This window comes from Pteropus vampyrus, unplaced genomic scaffold (genome assembly GCF_000151845.1).
Source record: "Pteropus vampyrus isolate Shadow unplaced genomic scaffold, Pvam_2.0 Scaffold109, whole genome shotgun sequence".
In the NCBI taxonomy this organism is placed as follows: domain Eukaryota; kingdom Metazoa; phylum Chordata; class Mammalia; order Chiroptera; family Pteropodidae; genus Pteropus; species Pteropus vampyrus.
The window spans coordinates 4486117-4509578 of record NW_011888890.1 but is presented as its reverse complement, the minus strand read 5'-3'; the positions used below and the strand labels follow the sequence as shown (position 1 = coordinate 4509578).

Below are 23462 nucleotides of genomic sequence, written 5' to 3'. Positions count from 1 at the left end.
ATAAAAAACTTTGGCCCAAATCAGGGAAATTGGGATGTTTTTGAAAATGTGTTCCCTAAAGAACATCCTTTTGTTTCGGCAACAGCAATTCTTCTCAAAGCTGAAAGGGAAAAACACTCACGCAAACCACAAAGCCCTACAAGTAGTTAAGTTGCCATTCTACATTCGTTCTAGCTTTGTGGTAAGTTTGACTCATTATGGGGGATATTGATTGGTCCCCTGGGATTTGTTTCTGAGAATATACAGCAATTCTGACCAAGTATTTGTCTGGCCAAAGTACAGTCAAGCTTTATAGCTGCCAGAGATCTAACTGTTTAGCCTAAGGACTGGGCACTGTATAGATAGTCTGTTTTTCTATAATTCATCCAAAGGAAGGGGCATTACGAGCCTGCAGTTCTGCTGGGGGCGGGAGGCAGGGTAATCCGCGCCCCCGCCACACACACACACTACCCCCAGAATACTTGCGACATGTTATTTTGGCAAAACAAGCAGAAGTTCCCCATAACGGCACACGTGTAAGACTGACCTTCAACAATTTTAAGTATTCTTATTTTTACTTTTTAAAAAATAGTGTATTCTCCTGGAAAGAGTACTTTGCCATAGAAAGGGGAAAATTAAAAGGGACTGAGGGAGGGCAGAACCAGAATTACTGAGTCAGGCATCAGACAGTGCTTTTTATATAATTTTTCATGCAATATTCAGAAAAATCCTGAGGAGTAGTATTTTTTTCCAATTTAAATAATAAACATTATTCGATGACTTTTGAAATACTTTGTCCCAACCTCATTTTGGGGAGTATTTTTTAAATTTATGCCAGTAATGGAATACATGTTCACTGTAAGAAATCTAAAACACTATAAAAGTATAGACAGAAAAAAGGAAAATCTCTCTTAAATCACTCGAAATCTCTCTCTCTCTACATTACATATATACATAATCACTGTGATCACTCTGGTGTGTGTCCTTCAAGACTTGTGATATGCCACAAAGCCAGACATATTTCAGTTTAGGGATTTAATTTTAAACTGACTGACATCATCTTAAGGCTTGCTTTCTTTTTCACACTTAATATGTCTCAGAAGAACTTTGGGTTATGCACACAGATCTCCCTTATTCTTTTTAATGATTGTGTAGCATTCCATGGTACGGACATACCGCTCTTTACTCAATCAGCCTTCCTTCATTTGTTTCCAATTTTTACTCTAAGATAAACACTGAATTAACAAAAACATTTTTTGTACATATACAAGAAGGATATTTTTTCAGGTAAGAAAGCTGAGAGAGGTTAATGAATGTTTTAAAGCACATAATTACTAAGAAGCAGCCCCAGGATTCAGAATAGCCGATGTTCTTTCTGCTATACAAGGTGGCTTTCAGTCCTCAGGATCACGATTGAAAATGAAGTGTGTCCTTTAAATTTCTCTCCCCTCCTCCCACACATACATCTTGATGGCCTCTCAGAGACTGCCCACATGTAAAATGTATGTGGGATCTAAAGGACCGGAGAGCCTGGGCCCAATTTTGTTACACAAATGAATGTATATCTAAGTGTAAATGAAGTCCTAATAAAGTTACTTGGAAAAGCTATGTCCTACCAGACTTTAAAATGAGAGTCCTTTCTTTCTCAGTAAAAATTAAAGTATGAGGAAAATTCATGTTTTTCAGCTAGATAGGTCAATGAGGAGGGAAGCATGGATGGACCTGGCAAGCAGCACATTTCTTTAGTCCACTGATGGAGAGCAGAGTCAGCCTCAGGGTAACCGCCAAGGATGCCCCGAGTACTCTCAGAAGGCTCCCTTTAGTCGGTGGCGGGCTTTGAACACCAAGAAGAAACCAACATCGTTCCCTCAGAATTTCTTTCCTACTTAAGAGACTTCCTACTTGAGGTGAAGAGATCCCTCTGATTTTTATGCATTTCAGTCTGAGACTGACTGGGTGTGAGCCTGGGAGAGAGAAATGCACAGAAGTGGGTAGTTAGAGCAGTCTCGCTTTCTAGCAGCCTTCTGTCCTGCTTCCAAACAATGCCCATCACCCTTAGAGAGAGGCTAAGAATTCTCCTTAAAAAATAACTTTGGGGTCAAGTACACACTCTTCAACACAAATAAATACCTCTTTCTCCACAATGTACCTTATACTGCACCTCACAAAATGACCCACCAGGGCCTAAAATAAGTCAAGCTACTTCACGCTTCACACTTCACACATGCTAACTGGAGCCTGTGTCACAGAGGGAATTTCCTGACCACCCCACATACGGCAGCCTCACCTGTGTCACTCTCTATCCCATTACCTGCTTTATTTCTGTCATAATCTTTCACTATCTGAAATTGTCAGACTTTTCTTTATTTGCCTTCTTCAAACAGGACCTTCTCTTTCACTGTCACGATTTCATCCCAGTCTTTAGAAAAAGTGCCTGGTACATATTAGGTCACAGTAGAAACTGTCGAATTAATTCCATTTTCATTTTTCATAACACTCTCACTGTAGCCTGGAAAAAATTTCTATCATCTTGAAAGGCTTAGCCCAAAAGTCACCTTATTTAGCATGTCATTCATTCATTCATCATATGTGTTGAATGCTTACTATGTGATTGAGGTTACCAAACTTCCTCTGTTCACAGCTCCTTTAATATCCTAGTAATTTTTCTTATGGCACCCCCTAGGTCTTGCAGTTCCATTTTTCAAGTAGTTGGGTCCAAAGAACTTAATGGTTACTTGTGTCCTAATGACATAGCAGCAATTTGAAAAAAAAAAAAAAATAACTTGAAAGAAAAATAACATTTTATTTATTCATAAATAACCACGTTTACTTACTAATAGCATGCGTGGACCTGTTGGGCCCTGCATAACTTCTGAAAGTCTGAAATCAAACTAGATAATGCCATCCTCACTTCTTGTCTCATATTTATTTTCTCAGTACTCACTTTTTATTAAAGCAAACTCAATTTCATAAAGATGTCACGGAAAGAAATATAGCATGATCTAGGTATTCGCAGTGTCCAAGAAACTCAAGGATTGTGATGTTTCCCTTGAGTATTTAAATAACCCACAGCAGCCCTGTGAGTTTGTTGGGTCCCTTGGTACGTGGTTTCAGAAGCATGGTGTTAGATACTTCGTCTTATGCACTGAGTGTATGATGGTGAAAAAAAATCAGACATGGTCCTTCTATAACCTCCTAGTACTTTGTGCTCAACTCCACAGTGTTTACAAAATTTTAATTGATCATGTGTTGTGCGTGTCTTTTCTACTAGATTCTGATTTCTCTGAGGACTGGTACCCTGTCTTTTTACTGGTAACAGCAGCTCCTAACATCCCTAAGGTAGAATCAGGGTGGAGTGCTCAATAAATGTTGGTTAAATACTAAAAATTAAACAAGAGAATGAATAAGTGAACAAGTGAACAAATGAATGGCACTGACAAGTAGCAGGATGTCTTATTTTCACTAGAATATGGACTCACTAGAAAAGGACTACATTATGGGAAGTTAACGTCCTTCCTATCTTAGATGTGCCACTTGGCTGGAAAACGGCCCAGCATGTCGGCTCACTGAATTCTGCAGTTGTTATTATTTACTACGGCATCTGTCTAGACCCCATGGGTATTTCACTGGTCTGAATGTTGTTTCAGCAGTTTTTTTTCCCCCAAATTCTGACCATGGAAGGCCTGTAGCAGAATGTTCATTCCTTCCATGTGTGACTATTTGACTCTTGATATAAAGCATGTGTCCCCTGACTTTATGCTGTACAAAGGCCCTATGAGAAAAATGGATAGAAGGGTCAAATGAGGATTTACCTATAGCAACCATTAATAACCATGTGAAGGGCTCTATGAATAACATGAACCTCTGTAACCTCGATGATGAGAATTACTGGTTAAGACAGATGGTCAAGGTCTGCAGCAGGAACTTCCTTCTATGGGGACTTTGCTTCTACTGTCCACATTGTCTCCCTTCGCTCTGATTATTGCTGGCTGTAAATCTTTTCACTAAGTATTGCCAGTCACTAAACCATCATAGATATCTTAAGTGGTCTGCATTCAGATCCAAATTCGGTATAGCCTAGACACAATATTTTGGAAGAATTACAGAATTTTAGAGCTGGAAGGTACCACTGAGATCATTCAGTTCAACCCTCCCATTATTTGGGTGGAGAAAGTGAGGGTCCCCAAAATTATAAACGTGCTCAGAATCATTCTGTGCTCTCTGGCCACATAGCTACTGCTTTTGTCTCTTGCTGGAATGCTGCACATAAGACATTCCATAGTAGCAATGCTGGAGACCATAAAAGTGAATTGTATCAAACTGAGGATGAACCAAGGTGGCTTAGGAAAAGATATTCTACTTCTAAAACATATTTCAAATCTTCTTACAAGTGCCACTCTAGTCCAAGCAACTGTTAGTGCTCACCTGAACTTAAGAGCAACAGCCTCTTAACTGACATTTTTGCTTCTACTCCCTTCTTTCCCGCCTACCTCTAGAGTGACCCTGCAGCCAAATCTACCTTTTGTAACCATCAGTCCAACTCTTTCCTTCTCTCTATAAAGTTCTCCGGTAGTTTCCTTTTGCACTTAAAACGTAACACTCTATAACGTCCTGCATGATCTAATTCCCGTCAACCTTCGGCTATATGTTTTCTTATCTTCCGCTATTCTTCCTTTCGTACACTATCATCTTGATAGACTGGGCTATTCTTTGAATATTTCCTTCACAGTTCAGAGCCTTCACACTAGCTAATCCTTCTATCTGAATTGCTCTTCCTCTGATATTCAGAGCTGGTTCCTTGTCATTTAAATGTCACTCTGCAGGTGGACTTCCCTGACCATCCAAACTGAAGTAGCTACCAATCACTTAATTCTCTGCAGAGCACTAATCGCTACTTGATATTTTTTCTTTTAAATAATTTGTTTACATTTTTTTTCTTTTTTGGTAATCTGGTTTCCTCCATTTGAATGAAAGAGGGAGAACTAAGTCCTTAGGCCTTCTTCACCAATGTTTCCCAGCACCAAAACAGTTCCTGTGCTCAATTATCTCTGGAGTGAATAAATGATGTTTTGTTTTCATGCGCTAAAAACATTTTTAGTTGTTTTAACTGTGCCTTAGAAGACAGAGATCCTTTGCCCGCTCACCTCCCTAGCAGTTCTAGAAGAAATATAAAAATGTGGCTTCCCAACCATAATCTTATCAGTTTTTGTTGTTGTTTTTCGTTTGTTTGTTTTTTACAACTGTAAAGAGTTGCAGTGGAGCAATAAAGTCTTAATAAGAATCTTGAAAGCACCATCAGCTACCACAGGCACCTTGGCCTATTATGCTGCTAATTGTGGTCACTGTCCCCTAAATCTCCAGTCTTGTAAAGATTAAGGATAGTGATCAAAACAACAGCTTATGAGTAAGAGCACTGGGCTAAATATTTTGGAAGTCAATTTAAAATTCTCATTTAAGATTGAGGGGTTAAGATTAGAGATTTAATTTGAATAAACATGAAGATGTGACAAAGGAGACCTTTCTGAGGGGCCCCAGGGATCTCTGAGACCTAAATGACTCACTTGATTTGTTTGCTAGTTCACACCTGTTTTTCCCAACAGAATCTTTAGTCTTTCCTTCCAGAGATAGAGAGAGAGAGCCTTGCAACTTCTGTAGGAAAAAAACAGGAACTGTAAAATGGGAAAAGTTGGATGAACTATGTCCTTAAGAATGAAAATAGTCTACTTGGACCAGCTAGAAATAGTATAAAAAGGTATCCTCGCTGTGATGACTACTATGCAAACATTATGAGAACCTTAACTTTCTTATATGGGTACGCTCTGTCTATAGAGTGATTAACAATAAAAATTTAAAAATATATAAACTCATTTTTCAGGCAAGCCAGAAAAATTGGGAAACTGAAGAGATATTTTCCCCTCTTGCCTTAGAGAACAAGAATCCAAAGAAATGTTGTATGTAGCAGCTCTACAAAGAATTTAAAAAGTGTGAATCTTTGGAAGCGAAGCAGTTCAGAAGAGCCCTAGGAAGCTGTCCAAGGATTAAGGAGTGACCCTGGAGGTTTAGATAACCAGAGACCCATGAGTTTTTCCACAACAAGTATCTAGAGGAGGAATATTTAACTAAATTTTTTTGAACTTCTTAGTTTGAAAAATTGGAATGTGATTATGAAAATATCCTTTCTTATGAGTTTTTTTTTTTTTTTTTGGCAATGTTGCTTCTGTCATGGCCAACAGCCAGATTAAAAAAAAAAAAGCTTCAAATTATTTGAAGACTAGGTTCTCATAAAAAACTCAGTGTCATTTTGATTCCACAAGCCATAAAGAGTTGGCTCGTGAAATGCTATGGATTCTAAGTCATCTTAGGTCAGAGCCTTAGCTTGCATCTGTCCCTGAAAACACTCATAATGATGGTGAGAAAATTGTGGGCTTTTTCTGAAGAGCTTTAAGGAAAGGATAGGTAGACATCTGCTCATGATGCTTTAGGCATTCATATACTTAAAGGAGTTTGGACTCTCTCCACTATTTTAAAACCTGGAAAGAAAAAAAAAGTAGAAGGTAAGGAGATTCTTTAATAACATTATGGTGTTTTCTTTTTTCTAAACTGATATATAGGATATTACAATAAAATGGTTAGTAAAAAAAATCAATGAGTCAAAGTACATTTCCACTGAAAAAATTTTTATAACATTTCTAAAATATATTTGGTGAATACTCTTTTTTAAAAATTAAAAAAAAGAAAAAGGAAAAATTTAAATCATTTCTCTGATTAAAAAAATAAATAAAAATTTAAAAGATAAAAAGCCCTATAGCTATTTGATCTTTTTCATCGGTCCACAGTTCAGTGAGGTGTGTGTGTAGTGAAGAAGGCAATTATATAAATTGTGTTATCTGGCACCTACTGCCCTAAATGAAAATAGAGAAATAAACTTGGCAAAATTTTCCATTGAAAATTTACTCTTATTCCCAGTGCTCATGCCTTCTACTTCCTAAAACTCTCCCTGGTCGAGCATTTTAAAATATGTATTTTTCATTTGTTTTAGTCTCTTTCACCTCATCTGTATTCTGACCATGAGTCACTTCCGATGTTCATTTTCTCTATTACTGCTTCAGTGCAGATTGCCAGACTAAGTCCTCACACTCTGCTGACCATGTCAGATCAACCAAGCAAACCACACTCTGCTTTCTGTCAGATCAAGCTATCTAACCTCAGCCTAGCCCTCTTTGCTGCCCAACAATTCTTGTATGTTGCTTTGTTAGCTTCCACTCGATTTCCTCTGTGCCCATTCTAGCCTTTATGCTCACTTTCGCAAATCCAACTTACTTCCTTCACTTTCAGCAGACGACTTAGAAGACTTCTCTGCAGAGAAGCTTGAGCCTATTCTTTATTGGCCATCTCAAATTTTCTCTTCAGAAATCTTTCTATACCCTCATCTTTTCTTTCTCCATTTCTGTCTGTTTTCTAAGAATGTAGTAAGTATATGTCCTTTTCCTTTATCAAGATTCTCTTCTTGTCACCCACTATCTTCTTTGAGACCTATGGCATCAAATATATCTAGCCTCATCTCCACATAAGGTCTCTCTCTCTTTAAATCAACTCATCTCTCAAAAGTCTCTCATTGTAAACAAAGAACCCATATACCCTTCCATGACTCCACAAATGATATGCCTCTGTTAACACTTTATAAGAACAGCATATATCCATTGATTCCATTTCCTTATGAATATATTTCTTTATCTACTGTGATTTCTACTTTGTTCCTACTACACTATAGAAACTACTCCCCCATGGGCATTTTTTCCTACCTTAACCTCTTGGCAACGTTTATCCTACTGAAGGTCTTCAGGGATCCTAGTTTGTTTCTTCTTCTACTTGTCTCATGGTGCCTTTGAGGGCTCACCTGCCATGATGTTCTCTTTCTATCTGCATATAGAAGTTCATCGATTTCTGATGTTCCCTTCTCTCATCATCCTGTACATCCTACTGAACACACTCCTGCCAAATCTTCAAATTCTGTATTTCTTACTTTGTGTTCCTATGGCTTGAGCTCCAATCTCTTTCCTCAGATCAGACCCCTATTGCCTAGTTGACTGTACCACCTACAAGTCTGGCCTGCATGTCCAACTCAATTGTGTCTCTAAATCAAATTTATTATTTTCTTCTCCAAAATCTCCTTCCAACTTTCTCACTTTTGATAATGGCATTTGCCATTCCAGAAGCCTAGGTACTCATTTAGCATCTGGCAAATATCTACTGTATGCTTACAATACGTAAGTCAACAGTTGTCAGCACGGGGGATGCAGGAGTGAATAAAGTGAATGAGGCTCCTAACCTCATGGAATTTACATTCTAGACTGGAAACACAGAAAACAAACAAATAATTAAATAAGATAAATGTTGGTAGAGGTGAGTGCTATAAGGAAAATAAAATGTGATTGATAGACTACTGTGAGGGATGGACAACCACAGATGAAATGGTCAAGAAAACCTGTTTGAGGAGATGGCATCTGAGTTGAGACTAGAATAAGGAAAATGACCATCATGTAAATATTGAAGAAAGAGCTTCTCTAACAGTAGGATTGGTTGCTCCGTGAGAGCTCTGAATTTGTACATGTCTATTTTCTTTATTCCTACTTTAACTCATCACTCTAATTTGAATGGCTTAAGTCTTACAATGACCTTAATTTTCATCTCTCTTGTATCTGTTTCCTCCTGGTTAAACAAACGCTCATTACTTCTTGCTCCCCATCTAGTTCCTGTTCCAGTACATCCCTCACATCATTATGGAATTAAACTTCCTAAAGTGAAACTCTATAATATCATACTCATGCTCCAAAACGTCTAGTGAACACCCCCTCCCATTATTTATTTAACTAATATAAACTTGAGAGTGTAACATTCAAATCTGTTCATGGTGTAACCTCAAAATATCTTTTAATTCTTCTCTTCTATACTGCTAAGCACAATCCTACCCAAATTAGTGTTTAGAACATACCTTAAACATTCTTGCTTCCAAAGTTGCCCCTTATGTCTCCTCCACTTGGACTGGATGTCACCCCTTCTCACCCAATCAGGGCAGGTCGCAGCCCTCCCAGATCTCTTAACCCTATCTCAAATCATCTTTTCCTTAAAGACCCTTCCAATTTCTGTTTTTAACCTATAAATAATTTTATCCCTTTCTTACAGCATTTGTCATATTTTGACCTAGAATGTGGCTGAGTGCACGTCTATCTTCCCTCTTTACATCCCTTACTCTATCACAGATGTTTTAAGACCGTGACCACATGTTATTTATCTACTACTAGTTGGTATTGAATAGTGTTTGTTGAATGAATGAATGAATTTGTTAAACCTGAGTTTGATTACCTAACACTATTTCATGATACCCAAATGGGTTCCTTTTATCATTCCTCTTACTTGTTCTCAAGAGACTTAGATATAAAAAGTCAGAAGCAGAGAGGAAAGAGACAGTCCTTGTTTTGAAATAGTCAAGTTAGCTTCAATCTGGCAAAATTTGTAAAAGTTTATATCGAGGAACATTAAAAATGCTTATTTTTTAACGATGCATAATTTGTATAGAGTGATACAAATCACTCCGTGAAATGATGATTAATATCTGCACAGGATACATAAAACTGCTTAGCATTATTCAGTCCTTAAAAAAATACATTATCACAATCACAGAACTTCAGTACTTACCACGTTACTGCATGTTCTATATCGTATATTTCTTCCCTCACAGCTCCTAGGTGATAAAAAGAAAATAAAAACACCCCATTAGTACCTACAAAAGACTCTATATTTGAACTATTTTCTTGTGAAAAGAATTCTCTCTTAAGACTCATATAAGAGTCTCTCTTTTTTTTCTGAGTGTGTTTTTAGAGGAGTTACTATCAAATTGGGCAGAGTCTAAAAAGTTGTAAATTGATTTCTCCATGAGGGTTGAAACTAAGTATTCTTTTTGCTTTCAAAGTTGTCAAAAAAAGTACTTGTAGTTCTTATTTAACCAAATAAATACTAATGCAAGTTTTTCTGAAAGATATTAATATTAAATGAATCCTGTCTTAATTATTTCTGGTATAAAACTGAAGAGAGATTTCATGGAAAAAACTTAGTTCTTGAATATGATTAAAAGTGAGCTTAATATTCTACATATCTTATAAAATTACACATCTAAGGATTTAAAGTAATAATTCTTAAAGAATTATTTTTATTTTTAAAATACATGCTCATCACAGAGGGTTTAAAAAAGATTACCTAAAAGAAAAAAAAATCCCTCATAGTTGCCTCATCTAAAGACAATCACTTTTATTTTGATTTATTGATTTCCCTCCAGTGTGGAGGAAATCACATCATTTATACAATTTCGTAGTTTGTTTTTTTCCACTTAAATTTTCTGGAGGTATTTTCCCCACACTATTATACAATTTCAAAGACATCATTTTGAGAGCTACATAATATTTCATCAAGAATATTTCATCATAATATATCACCAAGAATGATATAATTCATATAATCGTTCTTCTATTACTTGTCATTTAAGTAATTTCCAATTTGGGGTTTGATAAATGAGAGTGTAATGAAAGATATCCATGCATATGATTTATCAAAATTTCTATGTCTTTAGGACAGATAAATTTCTAGAAGAATTACTGGACTAAAGGGAGTGAACTCTTATGAGCTCTTGATAAAAAGTGCCAAATTACATTCCATAAAGGTTGTACCATGGGAGTTTTCACTTTACTAAAGTCTTGTAAACAATAACAATTTTTGATTAAATATGTACTGATGACACTTAAAAGAACAGGAGTACTATACTTTCTTCAAAATAAGTCGCACTTTTAAAAAGGTAAATATATAATAAATTCTGAGAGAATAATTATACTATGGAATTCCAGGTACTTTTTAAAGTTTGTTGTATGTATTAATTTATCTTCTTAAGAACCCCAGGAGACAGAGTGCTGTCATTATACCCATTTTACAAATGAGAAAACTGAAGCTGAGGGAGGTTAAGTAACTTGCCAAAATCACACAACCATTAAGCAATAGAGCTGAGATTTGAACCTGGCCATCTGGCTTCAGCGCTCACACTCCTAAACATGATGCTTTATTGCCTCTTAATTCACTTGTTTGTTCAACAAATATCCATTGTACTCCTATTATGTACTAGGCAATGCATTTACCTCTGGGAATACAAAGAAGAATGAATATGGCTTGGTTTTCACTACTGAGAAAATCGCTCATAGATATAATTCGGTGTAAGAAATGCTAGATAGTATTTGTGTTAGGTCTTGGGAATGTTCTTTAAAAAATGTCATCTGAAAGTACAATTACACAAAGGCTATTTTGAAGAGATCGAAAGGTCTCAGGCTTCAACACTTGACCATAACCAGACTGACTATACTAACAGTAAGAAAGGACTGGCCAGGCATTAGAATCATAGAAAAGAGAAAAATGACAGAGATACATGGCTGTCAGTGCCAGCCCAGTAATGTCCCAGGTAAAGGCCCAATGAACTTCAAGTCCTCCAGGTCCCACTGGTAGGGCTGTTGCTATCACGATGTAGATGCCTTATGCTAACCTAGCTGATGCCAATGAAAATTCGGCTCATCCCAAGGATATCCCTGTTTATAATGCCACGTTGACCAAACAACTTGTTAAGGGTGATCTGTTTTCTCATAACTGTTAAGAGGCAGAGTGTGCTGGTCATGCTGATGAGGGAATTCTGGTCCATGTGATAGACAGTTCTATTTTTAGTTGTAAGTTAATAAACCGGCATTCTAGTTTGAAACATTCATCTCATGAGCCAAATCATTGTGAGTCTTCCTCCAAGACAAGAATCTGTTCTTGGTGTGATTGCTGAAAAATATCAGGTTTCTGAGTCTAAAAAGATGAGAGGCTCCAGTTGATGGTACATTTACAAGGTAATGAGTTACACAACCCAGAGGCTTTTGGTGGTATGCCATTTAGACATCAATGTTGCCAGAATGTGATATGTCTTTCAAATTTGAAATTACAAGTGTATATGTAACATAGTGTAGTGGTTAAAAGTATCTACTTTGAAACCAGAATCCTCTTTCTGGAATCCTGGCTTTATTCCTCAGTTTTTATGTGTCAGCTTTGCCATCTGTAAAATGGGACACTATTATTTATCTTCTGGGTTTGTGACAGAGATTAACTGAGTTAAAATTTATGAAGCACTTCCAACAGTGCCTAGAGCATAGTAAGCACTGTATAGATATTTGATAAATTAAGTGAATAATAGATGTAAAAATATAATAGATATATAAAAGGTTAGGAATATGTGGAGGAAATTCTCAAGCAGTTTTGTTGGGTTGGGGTTTGGGGTTTATATGGGGGAATTGCAGGAGATAGGATAAATACCTTCTAAATTTGAATTTGGCAGTAGGCCAAGGGAACCCACTGAAGGTTTTAAAACAAGCTATAATGATGACTTCTTGATTTAAAAAAGTGAACTATGGTGTTAATCATTAAGACCTTAAAACCCTCTGTTTTTCATCTCCTTTTATTTTCTTTTCCTAACCATATCTCCCTAAAAGGAATGATGGAAACAACTGTGAATTAGGAGTTTGAAGATCTGTCTGGGTCACAGGCTTTGCTCTTCTCTCTGCGCAAGCTTCTTGTCCAATCAGGGTCTTAGCTTTTTCATCTGCCAAGTGAATATCAGAAGGGCAGTGCAGAAAGTTTTGATCACCAACTGAGATAATTTATAAAAGTTCTGTTCGCATGCCAAGGGGTTATTATAGAGATATTATTTACTAAAAACAAAAGAACTCCCCAAACCAAAAAAGCAGAAATATACCTGCATCAATAATTTAAATGAACCTTTCCCAGATATTTTAAATTATAAATACCTACACGTTTTAAAAGCATCTTTGATAATAGTAGATACAAGCCTATAATGTAAAAGATTGATTTAATTGCTTCGTATTAAGCAAAAACAGAACAAAACTGAAAAACGAGCAAAGATAAATGCTGCAATTTCCAAAGAATGTCCTGTAATTGTCTAACATCTAATATTAATTTGCAAATAATTTAATTCTGCCCCGAATTAAGTCTTTCATTTTACTATATTGTATTACTTTTTTAGTAAGAGCTTATTTAGTGTAATTGACTGAAATATAATGCTTGAGTTTGAAAAGATCCTCATTATTAAAGACATTAAAAATTGTGGATAAAAATAGTAATACTAGCCTGTCCTGTGTATTGAGCATCTGCTATAGGTGTCTGGCCCAGTGTTAAGTTTTTGTGTGCGTTACTGATAACCTTTCAACAATTCTGCAGTTTTATTATTCCCACTAAATAGATGAGAAAACTGAGGCTAAGAAAGATTAGGAGGCATAATGTCATATACACAGAAAAAAAGAGAACTGGGAATTGCAACCCAGGTTTGTCTAACCCCGAAGCATATAAAACGGTAATAAAAATAAAGGAAGAAGATATGCTTAAGATGTGTAAAATACTAACATGAGATTAAATCTGGGAAGCTGAGCAGGGAGTTGGCCTGGGGTTAACTCTATTATTACTACATCAATATATCAACTGCTTCTCGATCCTGGTAAATCCACTTCTAGTAAGTAAAGGATACCTAGACACATTGTACTTTTGGAACATCTCCAGGAGAACCGTGCTCGTCAGTAAAATGTAATGTGAAAGAACTTGAGTGCAGAGAAGTTTATATTTTTTCAAAGTTCACATTCATTAAACCTGAGTATAAATTTTACTGAAGTAATGAAGAGACAATTCCACTGCAAGGATTTTAATACTTGCCAAGTGTGAATTTCTTCATCCAATGCATTTATCTGGGCACAAAAGCCTCATCTGAGAATTAAGCAGTAAAATATATTTTCTTTTCCTTTTTTTTTTTAATTGTTAATATAAAACAGCTGAATGGCTTCCTTCACATTTAAACAAAATAAAATTTGCCTCTGGGAATGAAAACAAACATTAGAAATTTTAGTCCAAAATGATTTCTGAGGAAAGTTACAGACCAGTGATAACAGAGGGTTTAAGTCAATGCATCCTCCAATGCAAACTCTAAACTAGTTGCGGGATTGTGTTTAGAGTTAAATATTGTACCAATTAAGGACTCTGAGACTGGATCAAGTATGAAGGAACAAAATATAAATAAAAACATATTCCAAACCAAATTTGGACAGAGTTCCTTATTTATTTCAGCGCTTTGTTCCTAGCCACTTATTAATTTTGACTAATTCCTTCTCTCAAAAATGGAAATCACCTCAATCACAAGGTATTATTTGAATTAGTCAGACTTTAATTCACTTATGATGAGATTATGATAGGCTTGAGGCATACTTTATCGATCTATCATTAACACATAATAAGCCATCCAAACTCTTTCAGTACCTAAAATCCTGATGTTATCTTAGTTTCAGTGATCATAATTTAACAGAGAAGAGATGAATTACCATGGAAAATTAAAAGCTCTCTTTCCAGGCTTTAGCAATTTGTTGGCTTTGTTCCTTCCCTGCTTATATAAATTAAGCCTTTAAAAGAGAAAGACGTATTTATCTTTCATTAGGAATAAAAAAAATCTGGAAAACTACATCAGTTTTTACCTTAAAATTCTTATCTCTAGACTAAGCAAATATTTTTCTGATGACATAACTAGACTCATCCTTGGTGTCAGTGAACAGTTTTAAGAAAATCTGGTAACCGTGTATTTAAAACTCCACAGTTCTTAACGACAACTGCGCTTGTATCGGGTTCATGAAGCTTTGCCTTTGATTTCCAAGAAGCAGACTGTAACTAAGTAAGAACAGGTTTCTGTATTTCTCTGAATACCTCCTACCTTTCAAATATGGACTCATGGGCAAAGAATTTTAAAATAGGACAGTCCTTCTGCACATATCTCTCTCTTTCAGTCATCCAAAATGAAACTATGAGCTCTTTACAAGAGAACAGACAGAAAACCATGTCAGCAATTTAAGCCAGAAGGACCCTGGGTCCTTTAGCCTGTGGGTCCTAATGACCATGCATTAGACAAGACAAGCAGATTTATAGCCATAGCCAGGATTTCACGTAGGACTGGAGCACTGTTTTCCTCCCTCTTGTTCTCACTTAACGTGAACAACAATAGGACTCACTGGAGCTACCTAGCAGGAGGATGTTCCACAGGAGGCAAGTAAAGCATTTCTGGGCCATTTTACAAAGACCTCAAGAGGAACAGCAAATTCTGAAAACATCTGAGAGAACCAAGTGCAAATGCATTGTGGGGCTGCTTTTCATTTTCACAGACACGTTATTGTGAGACGTTCATTCAGGAACCAACACTTGATACCAATCAACTTTGCCATCAGAAAGGAAGTTACATGAACCACCGGACCTTGTGTGTAAAGCTATCTGAGATGCTCACTGTACTCATCCATGGGACAAACTGGATGCTGAAAACCTAGGAGCAAGAACTGGAGTCCATGCATAACAGATGGTTAGTGGTGGCCTTGCCTTGCATATGGGGAAGAAAAAGGAGTTAAGTAATATGCCATCTCTGTGAGTTTCATAAGTCCATGTCCTCATCTTTCTCTTAGCTCTCTGTTTTACTCTTGTGCTTAAGTCATTTACTCTATGTTTAATATAGGTACTATTTAATTCTAATTTAGCATGTCTTTCACAAGAATCATATGAGCTTTGTTCATGTGGAAGCTTTATTTGTGTGGTGCTTGGTCCCAACAAGAGGAATCAATTTAGCACTGTCCCTTCTTCAAAAAGCATCCACATAGAAACAAAGGGTAGAATCGTAGTTACCAGGGGCTGGGAGGTGAGGGAATTGGCGAGATGTTTAAGGGTACAAACTTTCAACTATTACATAAATAAGTCCTGGAGATCTAATGCACAGCATAAGATTATAGACAACAAATACTGTATTATAAATTTCCAAGTTGCTAAGAAACTAGATCTTAATTGTTCCCACCACAAAAAAAAGAGAGAATTACGTGAGTGATAGAGGCATTCGTTAATATTGAAATGGCAATCATACTGCAATATATAAATGTGTAGTGCCAGGTGGGTACTAGACTAATAGTGGGGATCACCTCATAAATTATATGTCTAACCACTGTGCTATACAACTGAAATTAATATAAAATAACATTGGATCTCATGTGTAATTGAAAAAAAAGTATCAAATCAGTAAGTTTTCCACCTTAAACTTACAGTATATGTAAATTATATCTCAGTAAAAAGTATCTCCAGCTAACCATGCTTATTTTGTATTTTCATTAGATACTATATCTCTGCATAATTGGAAATATTTTAGTATATACCCCTACTGAGTACTTTATTAACATTAACAGATTTAAAGTATTTTTAACCAACATTTAATAAGTGTATATTTACTCTGGAGAATGACTTTGTATCTCGCTTTCTCCTCCCTTCCCCTAACACAGCCATGTGTTCCCACACAACCACCTATCTCAAATAACAAAAAAAAAAAATGCTTACAAGACTTTCCATAACAGTCAATGTCTAATCCAGTAACGCTTGCCTATAAAAAAAAAAAAAAAAAAACCACCTGATCTTAAACATTAAAAGATGTCTTGCCCTTCTTCATGGCTTCACAGTTTTTTCCTATTTGAGGTTAAATCTCCATTAGATAAAGTCACCAAAATTCTAGGAATATTGCATCCATCTAGGAATACATACAAATACCACTGGAAAAGTATCTTTGATACAAGAAGGAGACAGAGGTCTTGGTGCTATGGGACCTTCAAATGCATACATTAAAAACAAAACAAAAACAAAAAACCAAAACCGACCAAACAAAAAACACCTCCTCCCTTAAGCATTTAGTTGAAAGGTCCCTGAATCTCAAGTAGGATGCCCATTCGTTTCACACAGCCTCTTCTGCATATGATGCATCATGTGGCTCAAACAGATTAGTGCTAAGGGAGAGATTTATTTTTTTCTGGGTAGATAGATATACAAGCCAAACTATTATGACAACTTGATAAATGTAGCTTTTGAAAATGCTTTCTGTTGTAATAATACAACAAACAACAAGGAGGCATGCTGCCAGGCGTCATCCATCAGTAGGTGAGCTGCCTGGGAACAGATACAGCCCTGTTGTCACACTAGTTCTTCTCAATCTGCCAGAGGCTGTAACGTGGCCTAAGGAGCAACCCTCCACCCCTCCAAAAAAAAGTTGGCCTTAAAACTGCACTTTCAAAGTAATTTTAAACAGAATAGGAGGTAGCAGAGGCCAACATTAAAAAAACGGTGCCATAAGGAGGCCTTGACTTAAAAGTATGTTTTTGACACAGGTAACATATTTTTGTAACCTCAGTTTTATAATTCAACACCTCTGCTCTATACTAATCTCTCATTATAAAAACATTCTGAATGTCGTGCCAGCTTGGAGACCCTGATTTATGTACACACAGAGAGTTACTAGAACTCAATATGAAGACCAAATTCAATATAAGTAGAAATGATATAGATTTAGGGAAAACATTCTAAGATGACATCCTCTCTGGTTTTTTGATCTTCTCTTGACCACAGGTAAGAAAAGAAAGCTTCTCTGTACTTTTAAAAATTCTGTAGTATCAGCTAAGAGGCTACAGAGCTGTTAAATTAAAATTTAAACTCGTGAATATACTGTAGATTAAATTTTGGAGTTTGTCCCGTGCATTTCAAATTGTTTTATTTGCTATCATGAGTGTTTGGTATGTTCTAAATTACAAATAGAAAACTCACTGCCAATTGTTTTTTTTCCCCAAACAAGTATGATTTTATGTACCTCTGCCTGTTTTTTAAAGACAGGCATGCTACAACAAAGCATTAAGTTCTTACGAATACGGGCTGGGGTTATAAAAATGAGAAATATGCTCATGGAATTGAAAAAGAAAAAAGCAAGAACAATGACATTGTAAACCATCACGATCATGCCCAACTTGTAATGAAGCCAGAATCTGTGCCAAGCACACCGCTGAGATGATCCAATGAGTCAGTGTACAGTACACAGTCTGAAAGTGAAAACGGCCTCTGTGCGGGGCTTCTGGTGAACTAGTTTTTGTACAATGCTTTCTGATCGACAGCCACTTAACACACTTAGTGAGCATCCAATCTGAACCAGTACTAAGCAAAGCATTGTGAAAGATAAAAAATGATGACTTCCCTAACACCTATCGATGTCAAAATTTAGTTGAAAAAAATCCATGTGAGTCCAAAAAGAACATACAACAGCATAACACATGGTAGACAACTAATGGGAATGGTCTAGATACTAAATATAGAAGGAACTGGACAAAGGGATGGGTTGATGAGAGAGAAGTAACCTATGAAGACAATATCTTAGGTGGAATGTCCTATATGGGCAATGGGGAATTCAAGAAACAGCCTTCCCTCCCTTCTCCTGATTCTTAAAGTACTATAGTAGGTTCTTGGCCTTAACAGTCATTTAAATCCATTTGCCCAACATTGACTGGGTATCTACTATGTTCAAGGCAGGAGGATATAAAGAAAAGCAAGATAAAACCTGGGCCAGAGTGCTGATATTCTATGATATTCTAATGGGGGTCAGTGTCATATAAATAATTACGAGTGTCATATAAATAATACAAGCCAAACTAGTGATTAAAAGTAGTGTGAACAAAATGCCATACAAATATAGCAAAGTGAGACTAAGGGCCACTGCTGGAAGTAACTTTAAATAATGGTTAGGATTTTGACAGGTGGATGTGGGCAGCGAGAGACATTGTAGGTAGAGGGTTCATCAGGAGAAGAGTGGGCAAGAGGCCAACATTTTAATGGACTAAGACACAGTCCTGTAGCTGCCTAGGACTCTTTTCGCTTTTAGAAAACTTTTTTTTCTTTTTTGTAAAGTTTATTTCACTCGGCATAAAGTGTGTGAATACAAAAAGGATGAGTTTTAAAATTCAGTTTGGGCCAAACTGTATAGATGCATCTTCATCACCCTTCTCATGCCATTTAATGTGCACAGCTATGTTTTCTTTTTAAATATTATTTTATTTTTCAATTGCAGAGCATTACCTGATTAACTCTACAAATGGCACACCCAAAGTGTGGAGTTTCAGGAGGCACCAGAGCCCTGCTGGGGCAAATCCTGCTCTCTGGGGACAGCCCCAGCACAGCAGTTCAAAAGCTGTGGTCATGGCCAGTCTTCACAGCCAGTCAGCCTGAGGGGCAACCCCTCCCGCTGATGTGCCAACAGTAATTTAGGCTCAACTACAACAGGAGGGCACACACAACCCACACAAGGGACACTCCTGGAGCACACAGCACCACTGAGACTGTGCCACTGGGCCCCACAGGACACCTACCATATAAGGCTACCCTGCCAAGACTGGGTAGGTACTAGAAAACATATTTTTGTTTCTTTATTTGCTTTTCTCTCCTGCAGTCTGTGTGTTTGATTTCTGAGACCTAGTGCCTAGCAAAGTGTCTGGTGTACTGTTAGCATGCCACACGCATTTACTGAAAAAAGAAGGAAGGAAAGAAGGAAGAGAGGAAGGAAAGAAGGGAGGGAAAGAGGGAAGGGTCAAAGGAGGAAGGAAAGAGTAGAACAGAAGGAAATGCTATAAGAATAAATTTCAGGCCACAAAGAATTGTTGGACTCATATTTGCTCTAATTTTTGAACCCTGAAACTGGATTAAAATTTTTCTATAATAAACCAAAGATGAAAAGTTTAAAATGAAACTAAATAGCTACCAAAGAAAGAAACTTTGGCTCTTTTCTGTGAACATGTTTATTTTCACATATTTACTTAAAATTGTATTTGTCACTGCAATACATTTAGTCCCTCGGAAAGATGGCGAGTAGTGGAGGCCAGGGGGATTGCTGACTTTGGCTTGAGACCCACTAGCAGGAAGGACATGCACTTTATAATACATGTACACATACCAAAAGGTTTGCAAATGATCTTACATTTTGCTCAGTAGCCAAAAGAGGCAAAGAATGAGAATAAAAACAAATGTGTTTTAGCAATATCAAGTCCAACTTTTCCATCTTCCCCATGAGGAAAATGTATATTATAAAACTCTAGGACTCTCACAACCTCACCCCATACAACCCTGGAGCTGGGAATTTATGAATTATTTTGGCTAGAGACAAAAGTTCTTCAATTCGCCCATATCATCCAGATGTCCGTTGCAAAATGGGAGCCTGGAGAATCTCATTTTTCTTGAAAATCATTCGTATTTAAAGAAAATTTGCTCTTCTTCCTATTTAGCAGCAGTGTGGGTTTTGATTGCATATGTGGAGGAGAAAGGCTCTCTCTTTTTCAGCTTTAGAGCTGAAGGGCACCTTAGACATTCGTTCAATATAAATATTTATTGAACACCTATTCTGTTCCAGGCATTGTCTGCTTGACGTCACAGATGAGCAAGCTAAATCCCAGAGAAACTACAACCCGGTCTAATGTCACATAGCTAGAAAATAAAGAGGCCAAGATTCAAAATTAGTACTTTGATAAAAAAATAAAAGGGATCATCCACAAAATAGGATAAAGGTTCTCTCAGAGGCAATGAAACAGAGTTATGAGAGCTGAGTTTCTAAACATGTGACTCTCTCCCTGTAGAAAAGGATCTCTAACTTGACCTATCTCAAAGGACCTCTAATGTGTCCTATCTCAAAGCCCAGAGGTAGGGACTGGTTCTGCAGTTATTTGAGGATGTCATAGGGAGTTATGGGCTTCAACTGAGGATCACACTATTCTTTGTGCCTCTAGATAAAGCAGCCATCCCCTAATGTATGCAATTTTGGTATCCTCCTTTTCTTGTTCTTAGTATCTGTTGTCCCTTAAAAATAAACAGGTTTGTGGGCTCCACTGAAAACCAGTTAAATTAGAATCTCTGGGGGTGGAGCCTTGATGTCAATAATTTATTAAAAGCTCCCCAGATAATGTTAATGTCTATCCCTCATTAGAACTGCTGCTCTATTGGAGGAGATAATAGTGAAATGATGAGGTTTGTCTCCAGTTCTGTGGAGATTTAGAGGTTGGGATAAAGAAGAAAAGAAGAAATTTTTAATTTCAACCTCTTTTTTTTCCTCCTCCCTCCTCTCTTCTTCCCTCCCCCTAGCTTCCTGTCACATACCACCACCCACCTCACAATATCATCCATCCCAGTGGTTGAAACGAAACAAAAAAGTTAGGGTTAAACTCCCCTCTTCTTATACAAATTGGGCCCAAACAGAGGAAATAACAGAATGCAAGTACGATCAGGAAGCTATTCTTTTTTTAGGTGGAGAAGGGTAATGATAGATGCTGAATTGAATGTGTAAAGTTAAACTCCACTCTGTAGATAAGAAATTTAATGAATGTGAGGAGAGGTGGATATCAAAGAATTTGCATAAACCACCCCAGTCATTAGGCATTGACTCAGTCATTCAGTAATAACTTGGAGGCTTAAAAGATCACATTTACAGGCTTAATAATAGAAAAAAAAATTCCAAAAATCCATTCGCCACTGTGGGCAAGGCTGATCTTGACTAATACTAGACGACTGGATAACTACTAATAAAAGTTATTTCCTTGGCTCACAGTAGTGCAGAGGCAATCACCACATTGATGTCCTGACATGCTGGGGTCCATCACTTTCCTTCCACACTGCAGACTGGATCACTTCATAGAATCGTGAGTGAGAAATTTAAACATAAAGACAATTTTTTTTTTTTAATCAGAAAATTCCTTCTTTTCTTCTTTATCCTAACTTCTAAATCTCCACAGAACTGGAGACAAACCTCATCATTTCACTATTTTCTTTTCCAATAGAACAGCAGTTCTAATGCTGGATATACATTAAAATTATTTGGAGAACTTTTAAAAAATTATTGACAGCAAGGTTCCACCTTCAGAGATTCTATTTTAACTGCTTTTCAGTGGGGCTCACATATTGGTATTGTTTATTTTTTAAAGCTCTCCAGATGATTCTAAAATACAGCTAGGAAAAAGAACCACTGTTACAGAATATTATCTATTTACAGAACCGGGGGAAATAATCTTAGTTCTTAAAATGTCTTGCAACTATAATCAGTAGAAACTCAATATAATCAATAGAAACTTAATAATTTGGTAAATTCTCAAGAGCAGGAGCTTGTCCTCTGGGTTTTTTATCCTTAATTATACTTAGCAACCTGCCTAATACATGTTTAATAAATATTTATTAAATGAATGAATAAAAATTGAGGAGATTCAATCTTGGAAGATTTTGTTTCTAAGAATTTATCTATTTTTTATAGGTTATGCAATTTGTTGGCATACAATTGTTATAATAGTTTTTTATGATCCTTCTAATTTCTGAAATGTCCACTGTAATGTCTCCTCCTACAGTTCTGATTTTATTTATTTGTATCTTTTTTTCCAGTATAGCCAAGCATCTGTTATTTTTTCCAAAAAACCCAGCTCTTAGTTTATTTTATTTAAAAAATTTATCTAATCTCTATTTGATTTATTTCTACCCTAATCTTTATTATTTCCTTCCTTCTGCTAACTGTAGGCTTAGTTTGTTTTTCTTTTTCTAGTTCAGACCAGTAACAAATAAGAAAATTGAAGCAATAAGCAAAAACTTCCCAACAAAGAAAGGCCACGACCTAATGGCTTCACCGATGAATCCTACTAAACATTCAAAAAACAATATCAATCCTTAAACTTTTTTTAAAAATGAGGAAACACTTGTAAACTACTTTTATGGGGATGGTATCATTCTGCTACTATAGACAAAGATACCAGAAGAAAATAAAATTATAGATCAATATCCCTAATAAACACAGATGCAGAAATATTCAATAAAATCTTAGCAAACTGAATTCAATGGACTATACAGCATGACAAAGTAGGATTTATTCCTGGGATGCAAGAATGATACAACATATGCAAATCAGTCAATATGATACACATTAGTAAAATGAAAAATAAACACATGATCTCAGAAAAAGCATTTGAAAAAAATTCAACAACCATTTATGATTGAAAAAAACCTTTTAAGAAAATAGGTATAAAAGGAACTTACCTCAACACATTAAAAGCCCGATATGAAAAGCCCACAGCTAACATCAAAATCAACAAGAACATTCCATTGTATGTATGTACCACAATTACTCGGCTATAAGAAAAGATGAAATACTGCCATTTGTGGCAACGTAGATGGATCTTGAGAATATCATGCTAAGTGAAATAAGTCGGATGGAAAAAGTTGAGAGCCATATGATTTCACTCCTATGTGAGATATAAAACTGAAAGCAACAAACAAACAAACAAGACAAACAAACAAAAACTCATAGATGCAGACAACAGTATGGTGGTTACCAAAGGGAAAGGAGGTGGGGAGGTTTAAAAAAGTAAAGGGAATCAAATATATTGTGATGGAACAAGATTTGACTTTGGGTGGTGAACACATAATGCAATATACAGATGATGTATTATCGAATCGCACACTTGAAACCATATATATTATTATTAACCAATCTCATCCCAATAAATTTAAAAAAA

At 36.4% G+C, this 23462-nt stretch overlaps 1 protein-coding gene across 1 annotated transcript in view; it reads right to left on the bottom strand.

The window, feature by feature from the left end:
• Positions 1-23462, bottom strand: part of ADAMTSL1 (ADAMTS like 1) — a 409445-nt gene that overhangs the window by 347784 nt on the left and 38199 nt on the right. The window contains exon 3 of the mRNA XM_011365360.2: positions 9676-9721. Coding sequence (XP_011363662.1) covers positions 9676-9721 — 46 coding nt within the window. The remainder of the gene's footprint in view (positions 1-9675; positions 9722-23462) is intronic.